The sequence below is a fragment of the Ahaetulla prasina genome, chromosome 5 (assembly GCF_028640845.1).
Source record: "Ahaetulla prasina isolate Xishuangbanna chromosome 5, ASM2864084v1, whole genome shotgun sequence".
Classification (NCBI taxonomy): domain Eukaryota; kingdom Metazoa; phylum Chordata; class Lepidosauria; order Squamata; family Colubridae; genus Ahaetulla; species Ahaetulla prasina.
The window spans coordinates 50,717,952-50,744,942 of NC_080543.1; the positions used below are offsets into that span (position 1 = coordinate 50,717,952).

Below are 26,991 nucleotides of genomic sequence, written 5' to 3' on the forward strand. Positions count from 1 at the left end.
TTTCCAGAACCAAAACAACATCAAAATAAATGTTGTCCAAACAGAAGGCAAACCTACATTGAAAGTTTAGCTGAAATCAGACCTGAAATAACCAGCATATCAATGATTGATACCAGGCTAATTTTATCTAGATATTAATCTAATCTAAAAGCCATAATTGGTCAACATTTCAAGTTAACATGAATCACAAAGTTGTAAATTTTCTTGTTTCCCTGGGATTAAACATTTGAATCAAGTCAGAGCAAATTTGGTTTAGCAGTTATAGTGCTAGACTAGATATGCAGAGTTCTAATCTTTTTTTAGGCACAGAAATAATCTGGGTAACTTTAAACCAGTCACTTTTTTCAGCCTAACTCTCTTCAAAAAGTAGTTTTTGTAGGGAGCATAGGTGGAAGCATTTATGTTTGCTTAAGTTATACAAAGAGTAGGATATAAATATAATAAATAAAATGACATGCTATTAATAATATTCAAGCTTGAACATACAAAATAAAACTGTTTTAAGTATTTTTAACATATGGAAGACAAAACATTCTTGAAAGTCAAAGGTTTTCATAAGTGTCCAAGATTGCCTCTTCCATAAATTAGTAGCAAAATAATGTTTTCTAACTGCATTCTTATACTGTAAAGTGTTCCAGGAGAATGTAATTTTAAAAGTATCAAAAACGAATGAGATATTTAGAAAGATCAGCAAGGATCAATTTCTTCATTCAATTCTATGCTTAGGTCATCTACCAGGCACATGAAAACCGAATTCACATACCACACCATGACACAGTTTTTTTTTTAACAAGCCACAAGTTTTGAGTTTAAATAAGCTAAAACTATATATCATCCATACCACATTCTAGTTTGCCAGCAAAATGTATGAAGTCATCAACACTCAAAACTTTATATCTGACAATTGTGTAAACATTTTTAAACAGCAAAACTTAGATTTATTCTCGCTTTCTTTAAAGTTACACAAAGGATGTGTAACTTTGCTTCCCTTGCTTCTCCTGGGGCAGTTTTTGCAAACTCTGCCTGGTGAATTTTCTAGATTTCTTGAATCTTCACTTTGAATCTTCTTACTGCTTTTCAACTGCCTGCATCCTTTTTATAAGCATTTTATTGCTACAAAATTACTAGAAGTAATTGTTCGATAGCATTGTCTCTTAACAGTTTTTCAGAACTATATCCTTTTCCTGTATTGTCTATATTTCCCACAATTATCAGACTATTAGTTTAAGGATGTGAGATCAAACAAAGCTACTGTATGCTAGTGAATTTTTCATACCTTTCCTTTACCAAGCTAATATGAACAAGCTAAGCTATTTGTTCCATACACTAAGGTATGCTTCCTTCTACACTGTTCTTTATGGAAAACACTACAGTTTTCAGCAGCAGGGTTAATGATATAAGGGAAATATTAACATATTTCAAAAGTGCAGAATTTATTATTTGTTTTAGATTTTATTTCAGTATATAGAAAACTGTCAGAAGCCATAAAACTAGACTTTATTGCAAACCTGATATTGAATTTTGAGATGATTAAAACTGGGAAATCAGCTTGGCAGACTCCCAAGCTTAAATCTGGAAAGTTAAGAATTTTCCATGCCTGTATTTTCATAAATCATAGTTTAACATATCTAGGATTTAACCATTCTAATGGTTTATTTAATTAATCTTAGTTCAATGATATGCTGCTATAAATGGACACAATTGCTGTGACTGCCTATCTGTTCTACAATTAAAGAAACCTATCAATCTTGGTTCAAAATAATCCTAAGAAAGCATTCTTACCTCTTCATCTGAAACTAAATAATCAGAATCCTCCATTTCTGCCATGGTGTAAATAAAACTCTGGGAAAGAAATACAAATTAAGTTGAAAAAATAAATTTCAATTCAAAATATAAATATAACATTCAGACATCTATTTTTCCATTCACATTTGGTAAAACTGTTGTAAGGTGGTATAAGAAAGATCCCTTCCCCTGATGTAAGGTGGTATAAGAAAGATCTGAAATTAAAGTAGAATCTAGGAGGCAGAATTACAAAATTATACAAAGTTAAAGCTTATTTACTGATAAAAATATATCTTCCTAGTTTTACTTAGACTATTAGACCATATGACTACCGAAGTACAGTTGTCCACTTAGCACCAATATAAATTTACTGCTCTAGGGCTTTACTGCTCTCTTTTACCAAGAGAAATGAAACCAAATAAACCCTAGTAAATCATACTTTAGCCACCTCCCCAAGAAGTATAATTTCCTACTGGCTTGTAGCTATTTTACATGTTTAATTCTTGCAGGTGAATCAAATGAAACAATCACCTACCAGTCATTCATCCCATTGAAACTCATAAATGATTAAAAACAACTGAGTTCCCTTAAGCAAGGCCATGTTTTGTGTTAGCCATGGCTTTAATGAATAAATTGCAGTTCAAAATAGTTACTCAAACCTTTCATTAGAGTAGTTCTAATTCAACAAGACTATTGGTTTGTTAAAATATAATGATTTAAAAGACCCACATGGTCTTTTGGTACTTCTTGCAATATTTATAAGGAGGGAAATATTTCTCTCCTTATATAATATAATAATTAAAAAATAAAATAAAAAAATTATTTCAAGTGTTAACATTCTAATTTTTTTAACTTCCAATGTGCAGATTGTTAATGTAAGATATTATGTTCTGTTTAACCAGATGGGCTTTCTTTTAATCTGCAGGAAAAACATATTATATACCTAAATGCCCTAGACTTGGTATATACACATTGTTAGCCTTATTTAAAGACTATGGGGAAGCATTCATTACAATATTCAGAGAAGATTGTGGTAGCAAATGATTTAAACCCCCCTTCACTTAAAAACATTCTACCCATAAACAGGTTAAAGGTGTTGCTTTCATCCCCCCTATGGCCCAAATGGTGAGACATAAATATCACATATAGACACAGATATTTTCTCAAGTCTTTCCTTGATAATAGCACATTGAAAGATGGGGGAAAAGTCTGTTTGAAGAACTTTGGGTCACCTCAAAATGGGAATGGAAAAAAGTAGGCACCCCCCATGAGTGCGCCCAGCCCCATTCTTGGTAAATAGCACTGTGTCCTGAGGTAAAACAGAAGGGGGAGGGATGAGAAGGATATTGACAGAACAAGTGACTAAAATAAGCAGCTGATGAAAATGAATTTAGCAGGCAAGAAGGAAGAGCTGTACTTTTGGAGAAAGGCAAAACTTGACAAAAAGTGGAGGGGAGTACTCCAGATTTATGGAAAGGTAAGAGGTAAATTGTTTTCTATGGGAAATTGTGATAAAACAGGAAACAAGTGCAGGACTAGAATTTGGAAGCATAACCTTTCTAGATAGGATGATTATGTTAATTGCTCTTAAAAGACTCTATGGAAATAAGATTGTTCCAAGCCACCATTGAATCAAGGGCTGATATATAATCTATTTACTCAAAACTAAAAGGAACACGTAAAGACAGAATTTTGTAATATTTCTAATACAGGTCTTGCTTCTTAAAATAAGTAGTTTCTCTAAGCTTCCAAGCTTTTTTTTAAAGCATTAAAACATTTAAACTCATCATATAGCTAGATAGAGATAAAAGTAGGAAAATGTCTTGACAGTTTGTGAATTATAGCAATCTTGCATGGTAATCCAGAATTATGCCTAGGTCAAGAACATATGACAACGCCGCAGTAGTCCAGGGTTAGTTTTTCAGAATCCAGCTCTGCATGATTCACAGACATAATTGACTTATTTAATACATCATAACAAATAAATTGAATTTTGCAAGTTCAATGAAGCTTTAATATTGTGTGATCTTGCAGATTATCTGAAACATGATACTTTATAGCTGTATGAGTCAATTAGGAAGAATACTGGGAGATATACTGTATTGAACAGCCGTGCTCCAAGCCATAGTTTCTGAATCTCAGCAATTTTAAGCTGTATGATCTTCAATTCCCAAAATTCCCCAGCCAAAATGCTGAAGCCCCCATACATTAAAGCTGCTAAGGTTGAGTAATACTGCTTTAAGCTAAGCAGTAGTAGAGACTTAGAAATTCAGGAGAAATTTCTGTCAAGGAATAGAATATTTTCAAGAAAAAGGAGAGAAATAATTGCTTTCATTTTTTTTCTTCTGTACTTCAAACTATGGGAAAGAGGATATTGACCTAGAACAGTAGAACAACAATCTATATCCCCCTTTTGCCGTTCTTATATATAAAATTACAATTCTATATTTCCATTACTAATTTGGCCAGGCAACATTAGAGTTACTGTCCAGCATATCTGGGGGCTACAAAGTTGTTAAAAATAAATGAGTTGGGTCTTTGGTCTAAACCAAATTTTAGTCAAAGGTTAGCCTTTTTTGATATGCGCCCAGTTGGTCTTTGAGGGATAGTTGGGACCACATTTTAAATAAATAAATGATGCCAAAACCGTTAAAAAAGGAAGATGAAGTTAGAACAAAACTATATTGAAATCCAAAGCACATTTTCCTACAATTAAACCTGAACAAATTGCTATGCATATTGTTAACTATTTCCATTTTCTATTATATTACAGATTATACAACTTGTGGTGGTGTCTGTATACTGCACCAAAACTTTGTGGGAACATCATGATACTATGAACCATCAGGCTATACACCCTTAGTGTAATTCTTCTAGCCACTTCTTATGTTGTCACTTACCTGTAAAACTGTAGACTCATGATGGAGATGAATTTATATTTGGGTCATGTGCTTGTAGAAGTTTTGCTTTGCTTTTTTTTTTCTTTTTAAGGCTGCTCTACTCTATCCTCTCTGTGTCATAAGAGGAGCTGTTTTTGGAAAATAGAGTACAAATGTAGTACTTTGTTTCCAGATTGTTAATCATACAATGAGTGCCAAAGAGCCAGCAGTTTCCTTTTAATTACTTGGTTGGATTCTTGCTTTATCTTGAAAGCACCATCCTGGGTATTCAGACATGGCAATGAGGTTGATGAAGATTTCAGTCTCCAAATGGTTTGATTAATTCTGTTGATTTGCTATAGCTGCTCATTATCTCAATCTACCCATGGAACTATAAAGAACAAGCTAGCATTTAATTTTTTCCCCCAAAGTATTTTTGGAAAGATTGTTAATATGAATTTGAGATAGAAAATGTATCTGAACTGTGCAAATTATAGTCATATGTTGAAAAATTTGGTTCGTTGCTTCAATCCCATTTAGTGTTGCTTATATTTTTGTTGCTCTTTGTTGTATAAATCAGGGGTGTCAAATTCACATCATCATGTCATCGTCACGTGATATATCGTGACTTTCACTAAACCAGGTGTGGGTGTGGCCAGCATGTGATGCGTCAGGGCTACGGGTCATGAGTTTAACACCCCTGATATAAATTTTATTAAGCTTTATGAGCTTTCGCACTGTCCCCAGTGCTATCTTGCATTCAAATCAGTGGTGGGTTGCCTCCAGTTCAGACCGGTTCTATAGAACCAGTAGTAAAACTGTTGGGAGGCTCCGCCCACTGACCCAAACATTATCAAAACTCTTCTGTGCATGTGCAGAAGAATGCATGTGCACATGAGTGGAGCGAGTGCATGGGCGCGGGCACGATGCGAACCAGTAGTAAAGGTAAGTAGAACCCACCCAATTCAAATCCATACATGAAATTCAATGAACATGTATATATGGACATGGGAAGAAAGAACTGCCTGAGAACTTGTGGCACGTACATCAGATTCATTATACTGTAATTCACTTAGATGCTGACACAGCTATTTTGCCATTCTCCTCTTGGAGCAGTAGGAAATCAAGATCTTTCAAATCTGGCTGCTCAACCAGTGTGCCTTACTGCACACATGGAACAGTGTGCATGTGTTTCTGCTCGTACAGCTTTAATGTAAGTGTCATGACTGGTGATTTCTTCTGCTAAAATTCCAGGTCCATCCAACATTGTCCTGTAGGCATCGGAAGAATTTTTTTATTTTTTTCTTGTTCCAAACATCATTGACTGATTGATTATTTTTCACATGTTTGAACTGGCATCCCTCAAAAAATAACATTATTTTTATTCCTCCTTGAAAGTATTGGTCAACCATTCAACTATTCAAGCTATCAGCCAACAGATGCTTTGAGATCTCGATTGCCATCTAGGCATCATCTAGAACTGTGCAGCCAAGATGCAGCCAGTGGATATGTCCTGCTAAGAGCTAGCATTAGAAAAAGAATGTCAGGCCTGGAAGCCATCTTTTGCATTGGGCCTTCAGGTGTGCCACATTTATTGCTCTGGGAAACTGGGAGGCAGGATTGTATGGAGAATGGGTGATATGTAGTCATAACAACATTTCTTTCTCAGAGAGTCAAGGAAATCTTGCCCTGCACCTGGAGGGGTGTGACTGGGACACATCTCCACTTGGGTTGGTGCTTTGATTGGACTATGTGATGCACACGTGGGTGCTGGGCAGGGACTTGGACTTTCTTTTGGGTGGGGAAAACCTGGAAGCTTTCAGATTTGGGTTTTCCCAGATGTGCTAATATGACATCTCTAATAAAATGGAACTCTGAGGAACTTCAAGCCTCGGAGTTTTCTTTCATTGGGGGTGTTACTTGGAACCTTGACAAAGAGGATTTGCTGTAAACTAACAGAATCTACTTCATATTCATCTAAACTATGAATCCCTACAGCCAACTCCTGCTGGAAGTAACAGACTGTAATTTTCTATCAAGCAGACTGCCAAGTTCCTTTCAGTTACACTTTCAATTATAGCATACATGACCTGCCCACTTTCCTGGCTTTTACTTTCAGGGTTTATCACTGGGCTAGTGAATCAATCAAACCTTTTTTAAGAAAAGCCATCACAGAACTGGATTTCCTTTGCAGGCAGGAAATGAACTAAAAGATGGGTGAAGGGATCAGGAAGCAGAATAAAAGGTTTGTATCACAAGCAAGTGGCTGAATAACTGGAACCAAAAGATTCCTGGCATGGAACATTGCTGGCATGGAACAGGCCAACTCCTCAATCTACTTCAGTCCACCATATATTCCTAAACACAGCATATATATCAGGATATTGTGGGGGGGGGAACCAACACTTAAAAATACAGAATCTGTCCACAGGACATCTCAGCCTGAGGGAGAAGGTTTAATAATAGGTGGAAGCATGCAAACGTGCTTGTGAAATAGTTAGTAGGCCATTTTTGTGCTAGGCAAAATAGATGATTTAGCCTTAGAAGGAATAAATAATTCTAGATAAGAATAATTAGATCAAACAATTAATTTTAAGAGTTAGATTTTTATGTAAAATTTCCAGTCTGCAAGTATTACAGAAATAGGGGTTCATATAGAATCCACCCTGTAATAATACTGTATTGTTGTTCTTAGGAATATGCCATTCTTACATACAATCACATCTAAACCCCCCTCCCCACCCCACAAAAAAACCCCACCCCAGGCTTGGCCAAGACACTAGTGAAAGTTATCAGAGATCTGCTCTAGACAAAGAAGAAACACTGTCAGGACCAACTTCTTTCTTTGCTTTATTAATTTTATAGGAAAAAATGTTGATGGGCAGAGTCTGACCCATGTTTTTTGCTAAGTGAATTTGGTACTTGCCCTTGTTTTCAATGGCTGGTTGGTACATTGACAAAGATGCTTCTGCTTTTACCAGAGAGAGAGCGAAAACCAACCACTAGTATACCTTTTGTTCAATAGTACATTCAAACCAATGGTGGGTTTCAAATTTTTTTACTACTGGTTCTATGGATGTGACTTGATGGGTGTGGTGTGGCTTGGTGGGTGTGGCAGGGGAAGGATACTGCAAAATCCCCATTTCCTCCCGATCAGCTGGGACTTGTGAGGCAGAGAATAGATGGGGGCGAGGCCAGTCAGAATTTTTACTACCGGTTCTCCAAACTACTCAAAATTTCCGCTACCGGTTCTCCAGAACTGGTCAGAACCTGCTGAAACCCACCTCTGATTCAAACGGAAGAAATATATATTTTGCTGCTCTTGTGAAAGTATTTACTATAGGTAGTCCTCAACTTATGACCACAATTGAGGCCAACATGTCTGTTGTCAAGTGAGACATTTGTTAAGTGAGTTTTACCCATTTTATGCCCTTTCTTGCCACAGTTGTTAAGTGAATCATTGCAGTTGTTAAATTAGTGATATGGTTGTTAAGTGAACCTGGCTTCCCCATTGATTTTGAAGGCCACCAAAAGGGAATCACATGAACGTGGGCACTACAACCATCATAACAGTCAGTTGCCAAGCTTCTGAATTTTGATCACGTGACTGTGGGGATGCTGCAACAGTCATAAATGTGAAAAACGGTCATAAGTCACTTTTTCCAGGACTATTGTAACTTTGAACAATCAGTAAACTGTTGTAAGTCGAGGACTATCTATACTATATATAATGCAGATGTCTCCAACCTTGGCAACTTTAAGACTTGTGGACTTCAACTCCCAGAATTCCTCAGCCAGCAAAGCTGGCTGAGGGACTCTGGGAGTTGAAGTCCACAAGTCTTAAGTTGTCACGGTTGGAGAGCCCTGATATAACGTAATGGATTAAATGCCCATTTAAAATAATAGAATATAATCCCCAGCAGTATTGGCTGCCTCTGTTCATTATGCAAGCCATAATGTGGAGTTTGGGGATTTTGGCTTAACCTAATGTGTGAATCCAGCCATGGAGTGAGTCTTATACAGCAGGCAATAGTTTAAACAACCATGTCTTAAAGCAATGTAGGAATCCGATTTCTCACAATTTATTCAGCCAGTTACCAATTACACGGCGGTTTACTGTGACTTGCTTTTGATCTGCAACAGTAAAACTGACCTTTGTAACAAAATGTTGTAATATATGTGATCATTTATACTCTAAAAATGTAATGCAGTATGTTGCCTTATAGTTCACCTGGGTCACTAATCTGACAAGATTCATTATTTGACTCTGTGCCATTTGTGATTCAATGGGATAAAAAGAAAGAGGTGCTTGTTCTAAATTACCTCACATTATATAGAGCACTGCACACCAGAACAACTAGACACAAGAACAGTTTTTTCCCGAAGGCCATCACTCTGCTAAACAAATAATTCCATCAACACTGTCAAACTATTTACTGAATCTGCACTACTATTAATCTTCTCATAGTTCCCATCACCAATCTCTTTCCATTTATGACTGTATGACTATAACTTGTTGCTGGCAATCCTTATGATTTATATTGATATATTGACCATCAATTGTGTTGTAAATGTTGTACCTTGATGAACGTATCTTTTCTTTTATGTACGCTGAGAGCATATGCACCAAGACAAATTCCTTGTGTGTCCAATCACACTTGGCCAATAAAATTCTATTCTATTCTATTCTATTCATTAAGGGTGGGGGGTGCACGTGCTATATGTCTTTATTTACTCATTGCTATGGGAAAGGCACTCTGTGCATGCCCATTAATTACTTTTTAAGCATCCACACCAAATACCAAATTTGCAAAAATATCTGGATTAAGATAGAGGTTGTCAGACTGAAATATGCATGCAGATAAAAGAACGGGAGTTTAACAACCCAGAAGAATAAAACTACATACTGTATGTTTTCTCAAAACAAAGCCCCACTTGGGGGTGGGGTGGGGCAGAATACACTACTTGACTCTGTGGTCTCTTCTCAAAGTCCCCAAAGCTTTAACCAAAAGCTGTCTACTATTGACCTCACCCCTTTTCTAAGAGGTCTATAAGGGGCGTGCATAAGAGCACGTTCCTGTCCTACTGTTTCCTTTCATTATATACAATTTATGTAGTTATTGCATGCTTATACTCATATATATATACTTATATGTTGTACAGATACTTCATGCTTATGCTTATGTATGCTGTTATGACAAATAAATAAATTACAAATATAGAGTGAGAGCCCTCAAGGAAACCTGAGCACTGGGAAAGATCGATGATGACGGCTTGGCTTTCCTTGGCCAGATGAATTTTGGCAACCGCTTTTAATAGCCCCTGCAACAACCAGCTCGGGAATGGGGGGGACTTGCTGAATCCGCTATTTTCGAATGCCCCCACCTCCCCCCTCTGAAAGCTCCACTGCTTCAATTCAGACTAGAGATCAATAAAATGGGGACGGCTTTCCCCCAGCCGAGGCTCCCGGTTGGCAAAAGGCCTATATAACCAGCAGAGAGCAGCTAAAGCTTTCCCACTCCCCGGCTTCCAGCATTAGTAGACAGGGCAAAGCCGAGCTGCGGGCTCCGCAGTAAGCCTCTTCGTCCCAACGGACAAGTCGGGCTGGGGGGCTGGAGTTGACCAGCGAAGGCGTTGCGTTTCTTGGAGCAGGAGATGAGTGGAAGGGTCACAGCCAGACCGGAGGCGGGGTCTCGGGAAGCCTTGGCTGCTGCAGCTGCCGCGGCTTAGTGCTTTTACTACGCCCCCAGCGCAGAGACCCTTCGGTGACTTGTTCCCTGGGAGGTGTCGGCACTGCTGCTGCTGCAGGCTGTCTTCTGCTATTCCTGAGGCTTGGTGAGACGTTCCCTGAGCCGCTCGCTGCTATGCTCCCTTTCCAGGGTCGAGCTCCCATCCCGCTGCTGGTGGTGGTGGTCGCCTGGTTGCTGTGGGCGCAGAGCTGCTTCTCCCAGCGCCTCTTGAGTGGTGAGTAAAGGGAAGACGCATCCAATTTATTCCAGTTTGGGATAAAAAGTTCATCCGTGGATTCAGCTGCTTCAGGACGTCCCGTTTTAATCTGTAGAGCTGTTCTTTATTATCCTCCGCTTGTTTCCTGCTGCAGCTGACCAAGAGCTGTTAGCGGTCCTTTGAACAATGGCTAAAAGTTTCGAAAGAGAAAATTCTCCGACACTTCTCCTAATCCCACGTTCATTGTAATTATTTAATGATAAGGTAGGTGCATTATAAGGATATCTAGAAGTAATCGGTGTCTAGTTTTGTACGCCCCAGGAGATGAGCAATGCCCATTGAAACAGAGTTTAGATGACATTATGTGGGAGAATTAAACGCTTAGATTTAGACATGAACACTGCTGGGAGGCTACATCTGCATCCTTCAGTCTTCTGATGTTTACAAGCATGTTTGCCTCCTCACTCCATCTCCTCCCACTTACTTTGAAATATTTTTGCTTTATCTGGCTTTTTCTGCTAATAATGGTATGTCCATTAAATATCACAATATGTTGCCCTCACAGCGCAAATACTCAAAATTATGTAACAGTTATGATGGAATGACTCTCTTTAATGATACAACTAATAGTAATTTTGATATAATGAAAATGTATTTTCCAAATGTTTGGCTTATGTTCCAAGTAATTATTCTAATCTGTAGTTAGTCTTTTTGTTCCCAAAGCATCCACCAAACTTTAATTTCAATTAATGTCAAGAAAAGTATTCATCCTTCCTCCACCAAGGCTATATATTCTGCAATCATTTCCCATCCTACTCTGCCCCCAGGGTACAAAAGAGTAAATTGTAGGAAGCATCCTTTGGATACATCTAAGGTTCAAATATGATTATAGCCTCTGATTGATAGTGTGGTTGAGAAAGCTCAGGTTTTGAGAACAGCTCAGTGTCTCTATAAACAGAAGTATAAGCCTTTCTTTTTTACATTATGAATACCTAAAGGGAAATATACCAATGATTGAGCAAATGAAGATGTTTTTCTATCCTGAAATATTCTCATATGTCCAAACCACATAATATTTGAAGCAGACTGTATCACTTATCAGAAGTTGTCTTACAACTATTTGCTACATATTACTAGTTACTTGTATGAAAATGGTTCACTAAAATAGAAAATGGGCAACCAATTTCAAGTTAGTCATTTTGGAATATATATTTAGAGAATAATAGCACTGGGGGTTGGCTTGGCTTACCTAAATATCTATTTCCTTGTAAACTAATGTCTAACAACATCATAGACTGTGTATTTGTTTATAAGAAGATATATCCATATTTTCTAAGGATATTCATTAAACCTTTAAAAACAAAACAAAAAACACCTCACTTTTTTCACAAGAATCTCACATTACACGTTTGACTTACATTTTTTTTGTTATGCAATAAAGTTCAATCTACTGTCTCCATTAATGTTATAACTGGCTAGTTCTGGATACAGAATTGTTACAAAGCAGAGCAGGCATTTTTCTGATACCAATATCAGGAGAATATTTGTAGCTGCGGGTTGAAATGAAGAGTCCTGATGATGTTACCTAGTTTGGATAATGAAACATTTGCAAGAAAAGAGCACCAAGGATCCTACATTTTTCTGAGACATTACATAATGGATTTTCTCATCCATGTCATGCCACTGCAAATAAGTATAATGGGGAAGCTCTTGGGAGGGCCAAGAATTCACAATGGAGATACTAATCTTGATGTGACTATGTGCTGCATTCAACTTGAAAAAAAGTTTAAATTGAGTATAGTTGTATGTAAACTTGCATAGTACATAGAAATAAGTAATCTCTGTCCCTCCAGTTGTTCCTTGTTGTCCCAGAAGATTGGGTTGGGACAAATTCAATATCAGGAAGGTCACAAGTATTCTATTCATGGTATATAGAAACAAATTAGTGACATACAAAAGATTAGGTTAGACAGGACAAATATGGTGCACTATGTGGAAGTACTTTGTGTCACAGAAGCAACATGCTCCAATCTGTGAATGCCATTTGTCTTTTGATGTGGATTTTGCGAAAAAACATGACAATTTTAAACATGGTAATGGCACCCATCAGCAGAAATAGATCTAATCTAATCTAATATCCAAAGGAGACACATTTTACTTTTCTATGGATACTTGTTAGCAGGGAGGCAGTTCTTATACACGAGGGCAAATTAGACAGCCCTTTAACAGCTGGTCCCATACATGAGAACCAGCTGTCTTTTTAAAGGGCTGACAATTTTTAACATACCCTGCTGTTGATTTACCCTAATTATGGTCCCTCGTCTTTCCTTACTGAAAGTACATAATGAAAGCTGTTTACCATTAATAAGTACCCATGTGATCCTCTTGACTATAGAAAATGCATAGCATACCTTTCTATTGTGAATTTTATGACTGCAAATGTTCTGTGTTAGTTAGACCCCAGTGAAAGGCCTGGCTGATCCAGATGATGAATGAAGACTGCCTGGTTCTTCTGGCAGACTGAATAGTCATTACTAACTATAATGTTGCCAAATTTTCCCCATTAGTTATGAGGTTGCAGCAGCAAATATTATCCAATAAGGCGGAACCATTTTATACCTACAATTTTTAACCATCCTGTGTATCATTTTGTTATTCATGAATTATGATAGCTCTATGTTTCTTACTTCATAAATGGATGCCACCATTGAGAAAGCTGTGGTATGGATTCTTTGTGGATGGAGCGCTTTCAGAGATGGGATATTCAGCAGGCCCTTCCCAAATGAGCAGATTCATTCTGGTAATCTCATAGTGAAAGTGGTATGCAGTTATACACATCTTTGTCAGAGGAAAGTACTCCTTGAAAGATTTGTTCAGCCTTGTTAAAGGTGAATACAATTTCTTTGACATCAGCCTTTATTTCACATAAAATATACAGATATTTGAAATATAAGATATTTCCTTTTCCTATATTGAGAATACCTGTAGACTTATATTTGAACAGATGGTGAGAAGCACATTACATGGCTTCCAGTTCTAAGCAGTATGCGTTAATAGGCCTGTGCAAATTAGATCCAATCCATTTAAAATTGTTGATTCAATTTTGAAAAATTAAGTGAATTCAAAAAGCCATTATCACATTGTCCAACTGAGGTGATTGGATTAAGATGGTTAATTCATTTGGGGGGGAAAAAGGGGGGGGGGCTATGCTAATACCCTTTAAGTCACCCAGTTAATCGATAAAGATCTGATTTGATTTGATAATTGAATTAGAAAGTCAATTTATCTTCAAATCAATTGTACTGGCCCCATTTTTGGATTTAGTTCTCATGACGTTACAGGTAAAAGAAAAGTTAAAAAACAGGATACAAGAAAAACACTAGAAAAAAAAGTCTACCTTTACACATTTTAATGGATTCTCTTAAGTATGATACTCAGCTGATATATAACAAACCCTTATCCCTTTCAACTACTGATGTGATGGAATGTTTCTGTAAGAACTAGCATTTCTGATCAATCTACTTGTTATTTACTGTTGCCTTTTAATCTTCTGAATGAGAAGAGATGGCATTTCAATCTAGACAGAAGTGTTGGTTGTGTCATGAGCAGGAAAGAAATCAGTGATCATGGTCACAGTGGAAAGGAAATACATTCACTTATGGAAAAGTTGTCCCCAGATATCTCACAATAGCTTGAACTTAAATTGAAACAGTAAAAAGAATTTTCCCGGTGACATTTCTGCCAGAAAAGAATTGTTTCTGTGGAGGATTAATAGGTAATCATAATTCATATTCCAAATCCTCTTTTGTATATGCAGATTGTTAAGGCATCACATGTCCCTAATTTAAGGATTTTGAAATATTCCACAGAAATGAGACACTAGACAATGGTGGCATTAGTAGATTTATTGTTGTATGGATCCATTAGTCTATATGCCTACCTGTAGTTAATGCTGGTCCAATAAATGTGAAAGAGAAGAAATAGATCTTTTTTGGAGTGCAGGAGGTACAATCATGTAGTCTTGATTCTGTAAAAGCATTTCAAGAGACACAGATAAATCAGTACTATGGGAAGCTGATACATTGTCTGGACAAATATATGGCAATATCCTTTGGGAGAATAAGATGATTTCAAGATTTGGAACAAGATATTGCTGATGTTTGCTGACATCCATCTGTAGTCATTGCCATCTGATTTAGTTAAATGGAGTACTAAACTGATGTCTGGATTAGTAAATAACTAGATGAATGCCAACGAAATTCAATCAGTTAAGATGAAAATTCATTCTGCTTTTACCTTGTGGATCCAAAATGATCTACATAGCATTCAGATTTGTTAGATATGCTTGCTTTTGAAACATATTGGAAACTCTGTTGTGCTGCTCATGGGATAGATCTAGGAAATGACAGGTTGTCATTTATAAAAATATTAATTCTCTCTCATTAATGTTTAGCTTTATTTGTGGTTTGGGATTGGGTACTTTATGTATCTTGTTTATCATATATTAAAACCACTGGTTGCCAGTCCTTACATTTTAGAAATACTAAAAAAATGCCAAGGCAAACAGCATAAACTGAGATGCATTTTTATCTATGATTCCGATTTTAAGTTAAAAAGTTAAAATTATATGAAACACAAACACAAAGAGACAGACAGCATGGGGATGAGGTCCTCTTACTCTGTCAGCCACCTCCTTTGGAATACTTTATCACCAGAGTTCTCACCTCTGGTGATAAAGTATTCCACATGGACAGGGCCACAGTGGAAAAGGCTCTTCTTGACCCTTCCTGCCAGAATTCCTTAGCAGATGGGATTTGTAGTAGGTCTCTTCCATTGGCATGAGTTGGTTAGCTAGTTCCATTGGAAAGAGATGGCTCCTCAGATATCTTTGGTCTTAGCAATTACATATCACATTTCTGTCCTATCTACTGGTATATTGTAAATATTGTTTTTCTATTAGCAATCTAAATGAATTCTTCTTCTTTGATAGTTGTCTAAAGACTTCAATAGTGTTATATTAGTAATCAGAGGTAGCAGAAATTACATCAAATGTTTTTAATAAGTTACGTTTCCATAAAAGGCATAGCCCCTTAAGCAAATGATAGCTTCTAATATTAATAGTTTGTAAATTCAGGGACAAAGTATGCTATTTAGGCCTATTTTATACAAAAGTGTTCTTTTTGGAAGAATCATCAGGGGATGGAACTCTAGATTCCTTATGCTTTAAAAGAAATTAAATCTATACACATTTAAAATGAAAAAAATAGATCTATAACCATTATTTGAAGGAAGAAGCAAGCAATATTACCCTGTATTCACTTTTACTAGATAAGCGATTTATGTATACATTAGTCTGTTGTGAATTTAACATATTGTTTTCTCATGTCATCTTGACTTCTCTGTTTTGATGGAGTGCTTTACTTATATACTATAAATTTATAAGCAGGTCAGAAGTTACTTTGTAGAGGAAGAAATACAACCACAGCTGGGTCTACAGCTGCCCTTCTACATCTCTAACGATTTTTGGAGCTTTTTTAAAACAAAGGACTGAAATAGAAGAGCTGCTTTTACCTTCATTTAGCAAATGAAGCCAGATTTGGTTTGAAATCTGGCAAAACATTTGTAATTAATATTTTTCTTTTCCTGAGCTAGCCAATTTTTTCCCTAGGCTTTTCTATGGGAATTTAAAAACAACAACAACCTCAAGAGTCTGGAAAATCAATGAAATGATGCATTCCTATTTCAACTCTACTTTGCCCTAGAACAGGGATCTCCATCCTTGGCAACTTTAAGCCTCGAGGTCTTCAACTCCCAGAATTCCCCAGCTTTGCTGGCTGGGGAATTCTGGGAGTTGAAGTCCTCCAGGCTTAAAGTTGCCAAGGTTGGAGACCCGTGCCCTAGAAGACAGTAGAGTACAACAGGGTGTCAAGAAAAGATTTTTTCTTCTGAAAGATGGCCTTTATGTTTGAATATATAGCAATATCACGTAGACTTATATACCACTCCATAAGGCTTTATACCAGTTTCAGCATATTGCCTCCAACAATCTGGGTCCTCCTTTTACTAACTGAAGGATGGAAGGGTGAATTAAGCTGAACTGGTCAGGATCAAACTCTAGATTCCTTATGCTTTAAAAGAAATTAAATCTATACACATTTAAAATGAAAAAAAAATAGATCTATAACCATTATTTGAAGGAAGAAGCAAGCAATATTACCCTGTATTCACTTTTACTAGATAAGCGATTTATGTATACATTAGTCTGTTGTGAATTTAACATATTGTTTTCTCATGTCATCTTGACTTCTCTGTTTTGATGGAGTGCTTTACTTATATACTATAAATTTATAAGCAGGTCAGAAGTTACTTTGTAGAGGAAGAAATACAACCACAGCTGGGTCTACAGCTGCCCTTCTACATCTCTAACGATTATTGGAGCTTTTTTAAAACAAAGGACTGAAATAGAAGAGCTGCTATTACCTTCATTTAGCAAATGAAGCCAGATTTGGTTTGAAATCTGGCAAAACATTTGTAATTAATATTTTTCTTTTCCTGAGCTAGCCGATTTTTCCCCTAGGTTTTTCTATGGGAATTTAAAAACAACAACAACCTCAAGAGTCTGGAAAATCAATGAAATGATGCATTCCTATTTCAACTCTACTTTGCCCTAGAACAGGGATCTCCATCCTTGGCAACTTTAAGCCTCAAGGACTTCAACTCCCAGAATTCCCCAGCTTTGCTGGCTGGGGAATTCTGGGAGTTGAAGTTCTCCAGGCTTAAAGTTGCCAAGGTTAGAGACCCGTGCCCTAGAAGACAGTAGAATACAACAGGGTGTCAAGAAAAGATTTTTTCTTCTGAAAGATGGTCTTTATGTTTGAATATATAGCAATATCATGTAGACTAATATACCACTCCATAGGGCTTTATACCAGTTTCAGCATATTGCCTCCAACAATCTGGGTCCTCCTTTTACTAACTGAAGGATGGAAGGGTGAATTAAGCTGAACTGGTCAGGATCAAACTCCTGACTGTGGGCAGAGTTAACCTGATAAAAGAGAATATTTATAGCTGAGGGTCCTTGTTGCTCTCTGAGCTTGCTTGTTTTCTTGCAGACCTTTCGTTACCCAAACTAGGTAACATCATCACTAGCACTGATGACGTTACCTAGTTTGGGTAATGAAAAATCTGCAAGAAAACAAGCAAGCTCAGAGAGAGTTAGCCTGCAATACTGCATTCTAACCATTGTGTCATCATGGATCATATATATGCCTTAACTTTGTATATATATATAAATTTAACTGGACTTTGCAAATGTTTTTATACACACATATTTCTGTGCATATATGTAATTTTTCTCTATAGGAAGAAAAATGATTGGCAGGTGTTTTCCTGGAAAAAGAAAGTGTGAGGGCACAGTAGCAAGGTAGTTGTCCAGCGGAGGAGGACATAGTAGCATGTAGTCACAACTCTTGCCAAACTTTCACAGCCAGGATTTTCTTATTTATGAGTACAGGAGAGGAGTAGATTAAGGGTTCAGTTTAGAGGTGCACTCAATCTTTTCTGAGTGGTTACTTTCCCCTCTTTCCCGTTTTTTAAGTACAATCAAACCCTGAAGGCAAATTGCTTTGCATTATCAAACACAATGGGCAATTCTATCATTTATTCAGTTTTACCTCTAAAATGAACTTCAAAAAAGATACTTTGAGTTTTCAGAATTTTTATCATGAGTTCCATACACTAGTCCTGATCTTTATTACTTAGTCTACCTTTTACTGTTCAGACTCTTTCATAACATGAAGTTTACTGAACTTTACAAGTTGTTCTATTTAATCTCATCTACTCCTAAGTGCCTTATGCCTATTTTCTACATTGCAGAGACATTCTGAATCATGATTTGAAATAATACTTTGTAAGCAGGGTATAGATCAGGTGTGAAATCTAAAACTTTTCCTTACTGGTTTTGTAGGCGTGGCTTAATTGGTGGGCGTCGCTTGGTGGTCAGGTGACGGGGTGGATGTGGCCAATAACAATAAATAATAAAAATAAAAAGGACACAAAACAATAAGAGGTATTAAAAACCAACTTTCACACTTTACACACACACCACACAACACACCACAACTGACTCACACACAATGTAAAAACAGCTGCACTTCACCCCAAATGGCCCCTGCAACAAGCAGGAACCTCACATAGCAACAAAAAGCTCAAAAACCAACTTTCACACTTTACACACACACACACCCACACACCACAACACAACTGACACACACACACAAACACACACAATGCCACATACAGCTTTATGAGATTTTATGTGTTTGTATAGTTAGAGTGAAATACTACAGAAACACACCAAATCTCAGAAAGCTGCACAAATATTTTATTTTATTATTTTATTTTATTTATATTTTTAGATGAAAGCAGCTAAATTTAAAACTTCCTTATCTTTAAATTGCTATGTCTAAAAAAAAGTAAAACTCCTAAAAAAAACCAATTAACTATTTTTTTTTTAGTTTTCCCCGCCCAAAAAACCCCCAGTTACTTACCCAGTTCAAGGGACAAGGCAGGCAGATTGAATTGCTCACCATGAGATGGAGTGCAGGCAGACAGATTGAGTTGCTAGCTGATGCAGTTGATTGCAGCAGCCGAAGCAAGGCAGGAGCGTGCCTGAAAGAAGCAGCATGTTGCCAACTAGGCAAGTGGGGACACGGGTGATTGGGTGGGCATGGCCGGGGGGGGCAGTTCCCCAAACTACCCACCCCCATCACTGCCGGATCCCCTGAACTGGGAGCATTTCACCCCTGGTATAAATTCATATAATTATCACTAATTATTGTGTATGCTCTATGCTTATTGTTTAAAACACAATAGGTTAAAATATCTTCAGCTGGCAGAAGTGTTGAACTTTAAAAAGTTGTGATGACAAAGTCAGGAACATTTGCTGAATGGTATATGACCCACACTGTTGTTTCTATGACATCACATAGCACAAAATGATGATAATACAGTTTTCCAAAAATGCAATTACTTTAAGTAACTGCTGGGCAAGAGAGAAGAGAGTTAATCTTATTAGTTGCCACTTAACAACCAATATATTAATCAAAGCCATTATTCCTTAAGGACTGTTGTTTGCTGTCAGTTTATTTTTGTTTTTCATTTTGTTTTTATTGGAGATTCTTTCTGCAGTGTCAATGTACATGACTGCATTTACATACTGAAGTAGAAGAGTGGAATATTGAAATCTATTCAGTAATGAAACAGACATAAAATGAAGACAATTGATATTCAACAACTGTACTAAAGAATGGCACAATCCAGGGCAGAATTTCAATAAAGCTAATAATGTTCAACTAATAACTACACTTCTACATTATACAAGCAGAAAATAAAAGATATATATATCAATCTATATCCCAGGGAATTTAGAATATAGTAATAGTTATCTTCCTTTCCTGTCTGGAAACTAAGCAATGCAATAATGCCTCTCTTCATATTATTTTAGCTTTGTGAGTTTTACTTTTCCATGAATGACTACTATGAGACCAGACATTGTGACACTGATATCACAGAAATTTCTAGAGAAGATAATAAGGACAGTGATATATAGGCCCCTGGAAAACAATGTGATAATTATCAGAAAGCAGCATAGTTTTATTATGAACAAATGTTGCCAGACTATCTCATTTTTTGATCAGGTATCTTCCTGAATAGATGTTGTAACTTTAATATATTTTGACTTCAGCCAAATATTTGACAGAGTACCCTACGGCATGATGATTAGCTAGCTAGTTGAATGTGGGCTGGATGGCATGACAATTAAGTGGATATATAGCTGTCTTGAAGATTAGGCTCAAAGAGTGCTCTTTAATAATCCTGCATCAATCAATCAACCTTTATTACGGTCAAAGAGCAGCATAAATTGTCCATCATATTGGAGAGAGATTTAGAGGGATGCCACAAGGGTAAGATCTAGGTATTTTATTCTTCAATATTTTAATTAATACTTTAGTTATGAGTTAGTGAGAATGGCCACTATATTTGCAGATGCCACAAAACTGAATGAGGTAGTTAATACCTAGAAGATAGAAATAACATTCTAAGTATTTTGATTAAGAGAAATAGACTGAAACTCACAATTAAATTCTGGCATCAATAGCTACTTCCAATGTGTATCACACATACACACACACACACACACACACACAAACTACAGTGTAACATTGTGAAATTCCAGTAAGGCTACACATGCTTAGTTGACATCTTCCATCATCATCACCACCACCACCACCACTATCATCATTTACTTTATTCATACAATTGTGATATCTGGCGTGTTGTGTTCCAAGTGATAATCCGTCTGTATTCGAAAGTCCCTCAAGATCTTCACCTTCTCATTTTCTATAACTTTTTCCACTTTATGTTCCCATAACCTTTTGGATACAGGTAAGTTGTATTTTTTACATAATGACCAGTGGGTTAATTTAGCAACTCGGTCGTATCTAACTTTGTAATCAGGTTGTGCGATTTTGCCGCATTCACATATTAAATGTGAAACAGTTTCGACTTTGTTGTTGCAAAGTCAACAGTTTGGATTGTCAATGGATTTTTGTATCTTTGCTTTCATGGCATTAGTTTGTAGTGCTTGTTCTTAAGCAGTGAGTATTAAACCTTCCGTTTCTTTCTTGTTGATTTCCATCTTAAACCATGTAAACATTTTCCTTCAATGTTTTTCAAGTGCTGTCCATACAAAGTTTTGGTTTTCCATCTATTTAATCTGTCATCCAGCTGTTTTTCCTTATATTGTGCCTTTGTTTCTGCTGTTTTTATAATGTTCTCCGTTTTCACAGCCTGCAGCAATTTTTCTGTACTTTGGTTCACTTCGTTTTTCTTCTTCTACAGTTTGATGGATTTGCAGTAGTCCTCTGCCCCCTTTTTTTCTTGGCAGGTACAACCTGTTGATGTCCCTTCATGGATGTAAAGCATGGTACATATTCGTGGTACATTAACATTAAATATGAAACTCAGTCAACTGAACATTCAAAAATGCATCACAAATACCATTGACTGGTGCTAATGGTTGGTACAGGTTGCTGCCAGCCTCCTAGGTATCAACCAAGTACCTTCTTAAGATGTACGATGTTCCAAGTAGCACAGTTTTTTGCAGTTCCGCTGGTGTTATTGCAGGATGCTGCAGTTTGTTGATGTATCTTATAAAATTCTTGGACATGGTACCAAGAGCCCCGATGATAATAGGTATCACTGTTACATGTTTTATCCATAGCCATGTAGTTTCGATGGCCAGGTTGCAATATTTCAATCTGTCTGTATTTGAAAGTCCCACAAGATCTTCACCTTCTCATTTTCTATAACTTTTTCCACTTTATGGAAATAACAACAACAACAACAACAATTATTATTATTATTATTATTATTATTATTATTATTATTATTATTATTATTATTATTATTATTATTATTATTGAATATTTTTCAAAAAAGAGGCCTTGCAGCTGTGCTAAATGAATGGTGCAGGTAGCCATCTGAGCTATGCTTAAAATAATTAATTAAAGATGTAGTCTAATGGTCTTCGGGAAGATTTTCAATTTGAAATTAAAATTGAAACATGCTTATAATAAGCCAGTAAGGAATTGTTTTTCTTTTTTACAATCTTGAGTATTGTCTGACCATGTACTCCATTGAATTTTATCAGACTTACATTTCTCCTGTCTCTGTTCAAGATGATAGGTAAACAACCACCACCACCTTTCAGCTGATTTTATTGCATGGTATATTACATCCACATTTTTTTAAAAGGTTCAGTTGAAAGTCAGACATTTTCCCAAGACCACACAGTAACTTATTACTAGGATATAGCTCAGTGTATCTGTATACATGTCATACATTAAATACTGTCTGTTGCTGTCAAATTTTAATTTGTTACTTTTCTGAGGGATAAGCTTATATAGCTCAAATCCTTAAGGCAAAACAAGATTGGTGGTGTTGAATATGTTTATAAAATTATATTATACCATTTGCAAAATGAGGGTTGCCAAACAAAGCAATGCTTGGCAATACTTCATGTCTTTTATGTGCTGTCTGAATCCCTTGAGAAGCTAAACAGTGTAATCTGAGTAGCACTCTTAAATCTTTGGCTAGAGTTGCATGATGCATTGAACCATAGATTAGGTAACCACATAACAACCAATTATGTGAACCCAGTCAGTATAATTAGCTTATGGTTAGTGCATTGTGCAAGTCTCAGAAATTAGGTAATCCCATAAATCACATATTTTGGTCTATTGTTCAGCATTCAGATATACTATATTTCAATATCATTTTAGATATTGCAGATAAAATTGATGAGTAAGACTAGGTTTGGAAAATAAATATTTTTCAGCCTCTGTTTTCAAAATTGTACTGCTTCTGTCAACTGAAAATATCTGTTCCTTTGTGATTTCTCAAAGTAGTATTTGGTGTCCACCTCAGAGAAAGTAATGCACATCTACACTCAGATAGCCCAATGGGCAGGAGGCTACCATAGATCTCTGCAAGACACTGGTATTGTCAATTTGCGATGAGCAGACTGTTGGCGTATTCTTGAGAGATATCTTCACATTGGTTGCCAGCATAATTTAAAATAATTAATTAAAGATGTAGTCTAATGGTCTTGGAAGATTTTCAATTTGAAATTAAAATTGAAACATGCTTATAATAAGCCAGTAAGGAATTGTTTTTCTTTTTACAATCTTGAGTATTGTCTGACCATGTACTCCATTGAATTTTATCAGACTTACATTTCTCCTGTCTCTGTTCAAGATGATAGGTAAACAACCACCACCACTATCATCATTTACTTTATTCATACAATTGTGATATCTGGCGTGTTGTGTTCCAAGTGATAATCCGTCTGTATTCGAAAGTCCTCAAGATCTTCACCTTCTCATTTTCTATAACTTTTCCACTTTATGGAAATAACAACAACAATTATTATTATTGAATATTTTTCAAAAAAGAGGCCTTGCAGCTGTGCTAAATGCATGGTGCAGGTAGCCATCTGAGCTATGCTTAAAATAATTAATTAAAGATGTAGTCTAATGGTCTTCGGGAAGATTTTCAATTTGAAATTAAAATTGAAACATGCTTATAATAAGCCAGTAAGGAATTGTTTTTCTTTTTTACAATCTTGAGTGCTGTCTGACCATGTACTCCATTGGATTTTATCAGACTTACATTCCCCCTGCCTCTGTTCAAGATGATAGGTAAAAAACCACCACCACCTTTCAGCTGATTTTATTGCATGGTATATTACATCCACATTTTTTTAAAAGGTTCAGTTGAAAGTCAGACATTTTCCCAAGACCACACAGTAACTTTTTACTAGGATATAGCTCAGTGTATCTGTATACATGTCATACATTAAATACTTTCTGTTGCTGTCAAATTTTAATTTGTTACTTTTCTGAGGGATAAGCTTATATAGCTCAAATCCTTAAGGCAAAACAAGATTGGTGGTGTTGAATATGTTTATAAAATTATATTATACCATTTGCAAAATGAGGGTTGCCAAACAAAGCAATGCTTGGCAATACTTCATGTCTTTTATGTGCTGTCTGAATCCCTTGAGAAGCTAAACAGTGTAATCTGAGTAGCACTCTTAAATCTTTGGCTAGAGTTGCATGATGCATTGAACCATAGATTAGGTAACCACATAACAACCAATTATGTGAACCCAGTCAGTATAATTAGCTTATGGTTAGTGCATTGTGCAAGTCTCAGAAATTAGGTAATCCCATAAATCACATATTTTGGTCTATTGTTCAGCATTCAGATATACTATATTTCAATATCATTTTAGATATTGCAGATAAAATTGATGAGTAAGACTAGGTTTGGAAAATAAATATTTTTCAGCCTCTGTTTTCAAAATTGTACTGCTTCTGTCAACTGAAAATATCTGTTCCTTTGTGATTTCTCAAAGTAGTATTTGGTGTCCACCTCAGAGAAAGTAATGCACATCTACACTCAGATAGCCCAATGGGCAGGAGGCTACCATAGATCTCTGCAAGACACTGGTATTGTCAATTTGCGATGAGCAGACTGTTGGCGTATTCTTGAGAGATATCTTCACATTGGTTGCCAGCATAATTTAAAATAATTTAAAATTTAAAAAACATAATTTTAATTACATTATTTAAAGTTGAAGTTCTATATGATCAAGGAATAGTAAATAAGGCTCAGTTAGGTAAACAAATAATAAATGTATTTCACTCTTTTGTTGTATATTGTCTTAAATTTATGGATGAGAACTAATGCCAATATTGATACTTGCCACTTATATAGAAAATAGTAATAGTCATAATTAATAATTTGGTGCACAAATGCTGTAAGAAAATAATATACAGGTAGTCCTCAATGTATGACCACAACTGAGCACAAAATATATGTTGCTAAGTAATAAATTTTTAAGTGAGTTTTACCCAATGTTATGACTTTTCTTGCTACATTTATTAAGTGAATCACTGCGATTGTTTAATTAATATCATAGTTGTTAAATGAATCTGGTTTCTCCATTGACTTTGTTTGTCTAAAGGTCACAAAAGGTGATTAAAAGACCCCAGGACATTGCCACTGTCATAAATGTGACTCAGTTGCCAAGCATCCGAATTTTGATCACATAACCATGGAGATGCATCAATGGTCATAAGTGTGAAAAATGGTCATAAGTTACTTTTTTCAGTGCCATTGTAACTTTGAAGGGTCACTAAATGAACTATTGTAAGTGAAGGATTACCTGTATTTTCTGTTCTTAAGAAGTGTCTAAATATCTAAAAATAGTTTCACTTTCTGTCTTAAACATATTTATTTAGTAATTGAAGAAACTTTTCCCTTGTATAACAAGGCCAGTATATCTTTTGGAAATTTATGAATATTAAAACATTGCTGAGTAAGATATACATACAAATTTTGATCGTACACATGCTGTTTCCATTTCAAAGGTGTATTTCTGCAAATACGGAACAGTTCTTAATTATTCCATTCATAGTACATATTAAATATTTTAAACTACCCAGGACCTCTTAAGGGAATTTTTTTATGGATATACCCAGATTTTTTCATCAGGATGAAGTTAAAATTACTATATTGCTTTACATTAAACCTAGTAAATGTATACAGTATACAAATGTACATCACTTGATTTCCATGTATATGACTAGTGGAAAGAATTGGGGAAATACCTGAAACATTACAAGCTACAAATAACAATACTTTTTAATATATCTGTTATACTGATCCCTACTGATCCCTACTGTTAATATATCTGTTATACTGTTATACTGATCCCTACTGTTATACTGATCCCTAAGCCACTTTTCAAAGGTCTTGGGTGATACATTTATTTAAAGACATTGTTCTTTGACAAGAAGCTAAGAAAATATTGACAGAGAAAATAGTGAAGTCATAAAAATGAAAAAATGCTTCCAAAGCAACAGTAAGGTAAAAGAAAGTGGAACACTTTCATACTATTTCTTGTATTGACTCTTAAGTGATATTGGAAGAACTCTAGCCTCACCACCAAGTGGTGGTGAGATAAGTCTATATGGGAAACTTTTTTAGGTGTAGTTACAGTGTCATCTAGAATACAGTATTTTCTAGAATAAACAGGAATAACTTAGCCAATATGTTCCTTGTCTTATGAAGGCACCTAGAGAGGGTCTGCTAAATATCAAGCTGTGAGATAAGAGGAGATTGGAGAAGAGGGAGATGTTTTTGATGGTTGTCTTGCACTATGGGATATACTGCTGGCCCCTCCATCCTAATTGCCATTTAAGAAAGATAAGAGATCTTTCTTTTTAAATAGATATTTAATATTTTTATCTTAGAATATTTGTTTTACTTGTGTTTTAATCTTTAATGTAATTAATTAGATAGTTCTTCTATTATTACTGAACACTTGTTCAGAATCACAAGGTATCAGTAACTAATGACTAATCAGTAACTAATACAATCAGTGGATTGTATTTGTAAGAACCTGATATAAAATCATTTCTAAACAGAAAAATAAAAGATTACTTGGAATGTTAAACCAGGAAAATGTGCTTGGCCAGCAAAAAAAGTACTTAAATTATATATGTTTCTGTTTCTAACAATATGCAGAGTACAGTTATGAAATTATGCCCCAGCAGCTGCTTTTGGAGCGTCATAATATAATGTGATTCTATTTCTAATTAAGTTACACTGACAGTACAAAAGAAAACACTGCAGTAAAACATTTGTAATGCTTAATTTAATTAATCAACAGATTAACGTTCTTACAAAATGGTAAAATAGGATGATTGATAATCATATGATAGATTATGGATGGACCACTCCTTGCTGT

The 26,991-nt window shown here is 35.9% G+C and overlaps 1 protein-coding gene across 2 annotated transcripts in view; it reads left to right on the forward strand.

The window, feature by feature from the left end:
- The first annotated feature begins 10,300 nt into the window (after positions 1-10,300).
- CHODL (chondrolectin) overlaps positions 10,301-26,991 on the forward strand; it is a 33,223-nt gene continuing 16,532 nt past the window's right edge. The window contains exon 1 of one of the 2 annotated variants that reach the window (XM_058186401.1): positions 10,301-10,628. In XM_058186401.1, the coding sequence (XP_058042384.1) occupies positions 10,529-10,628 (100 nt within the window). In that variant the 5' untranslated portion in view covers positions 10,301-10,528. The remainder of the gene's footprint in view (positions 10,629-26,991) is intronic. The other variant, XM_058186400.1, reaches the window with a different exon arrangement.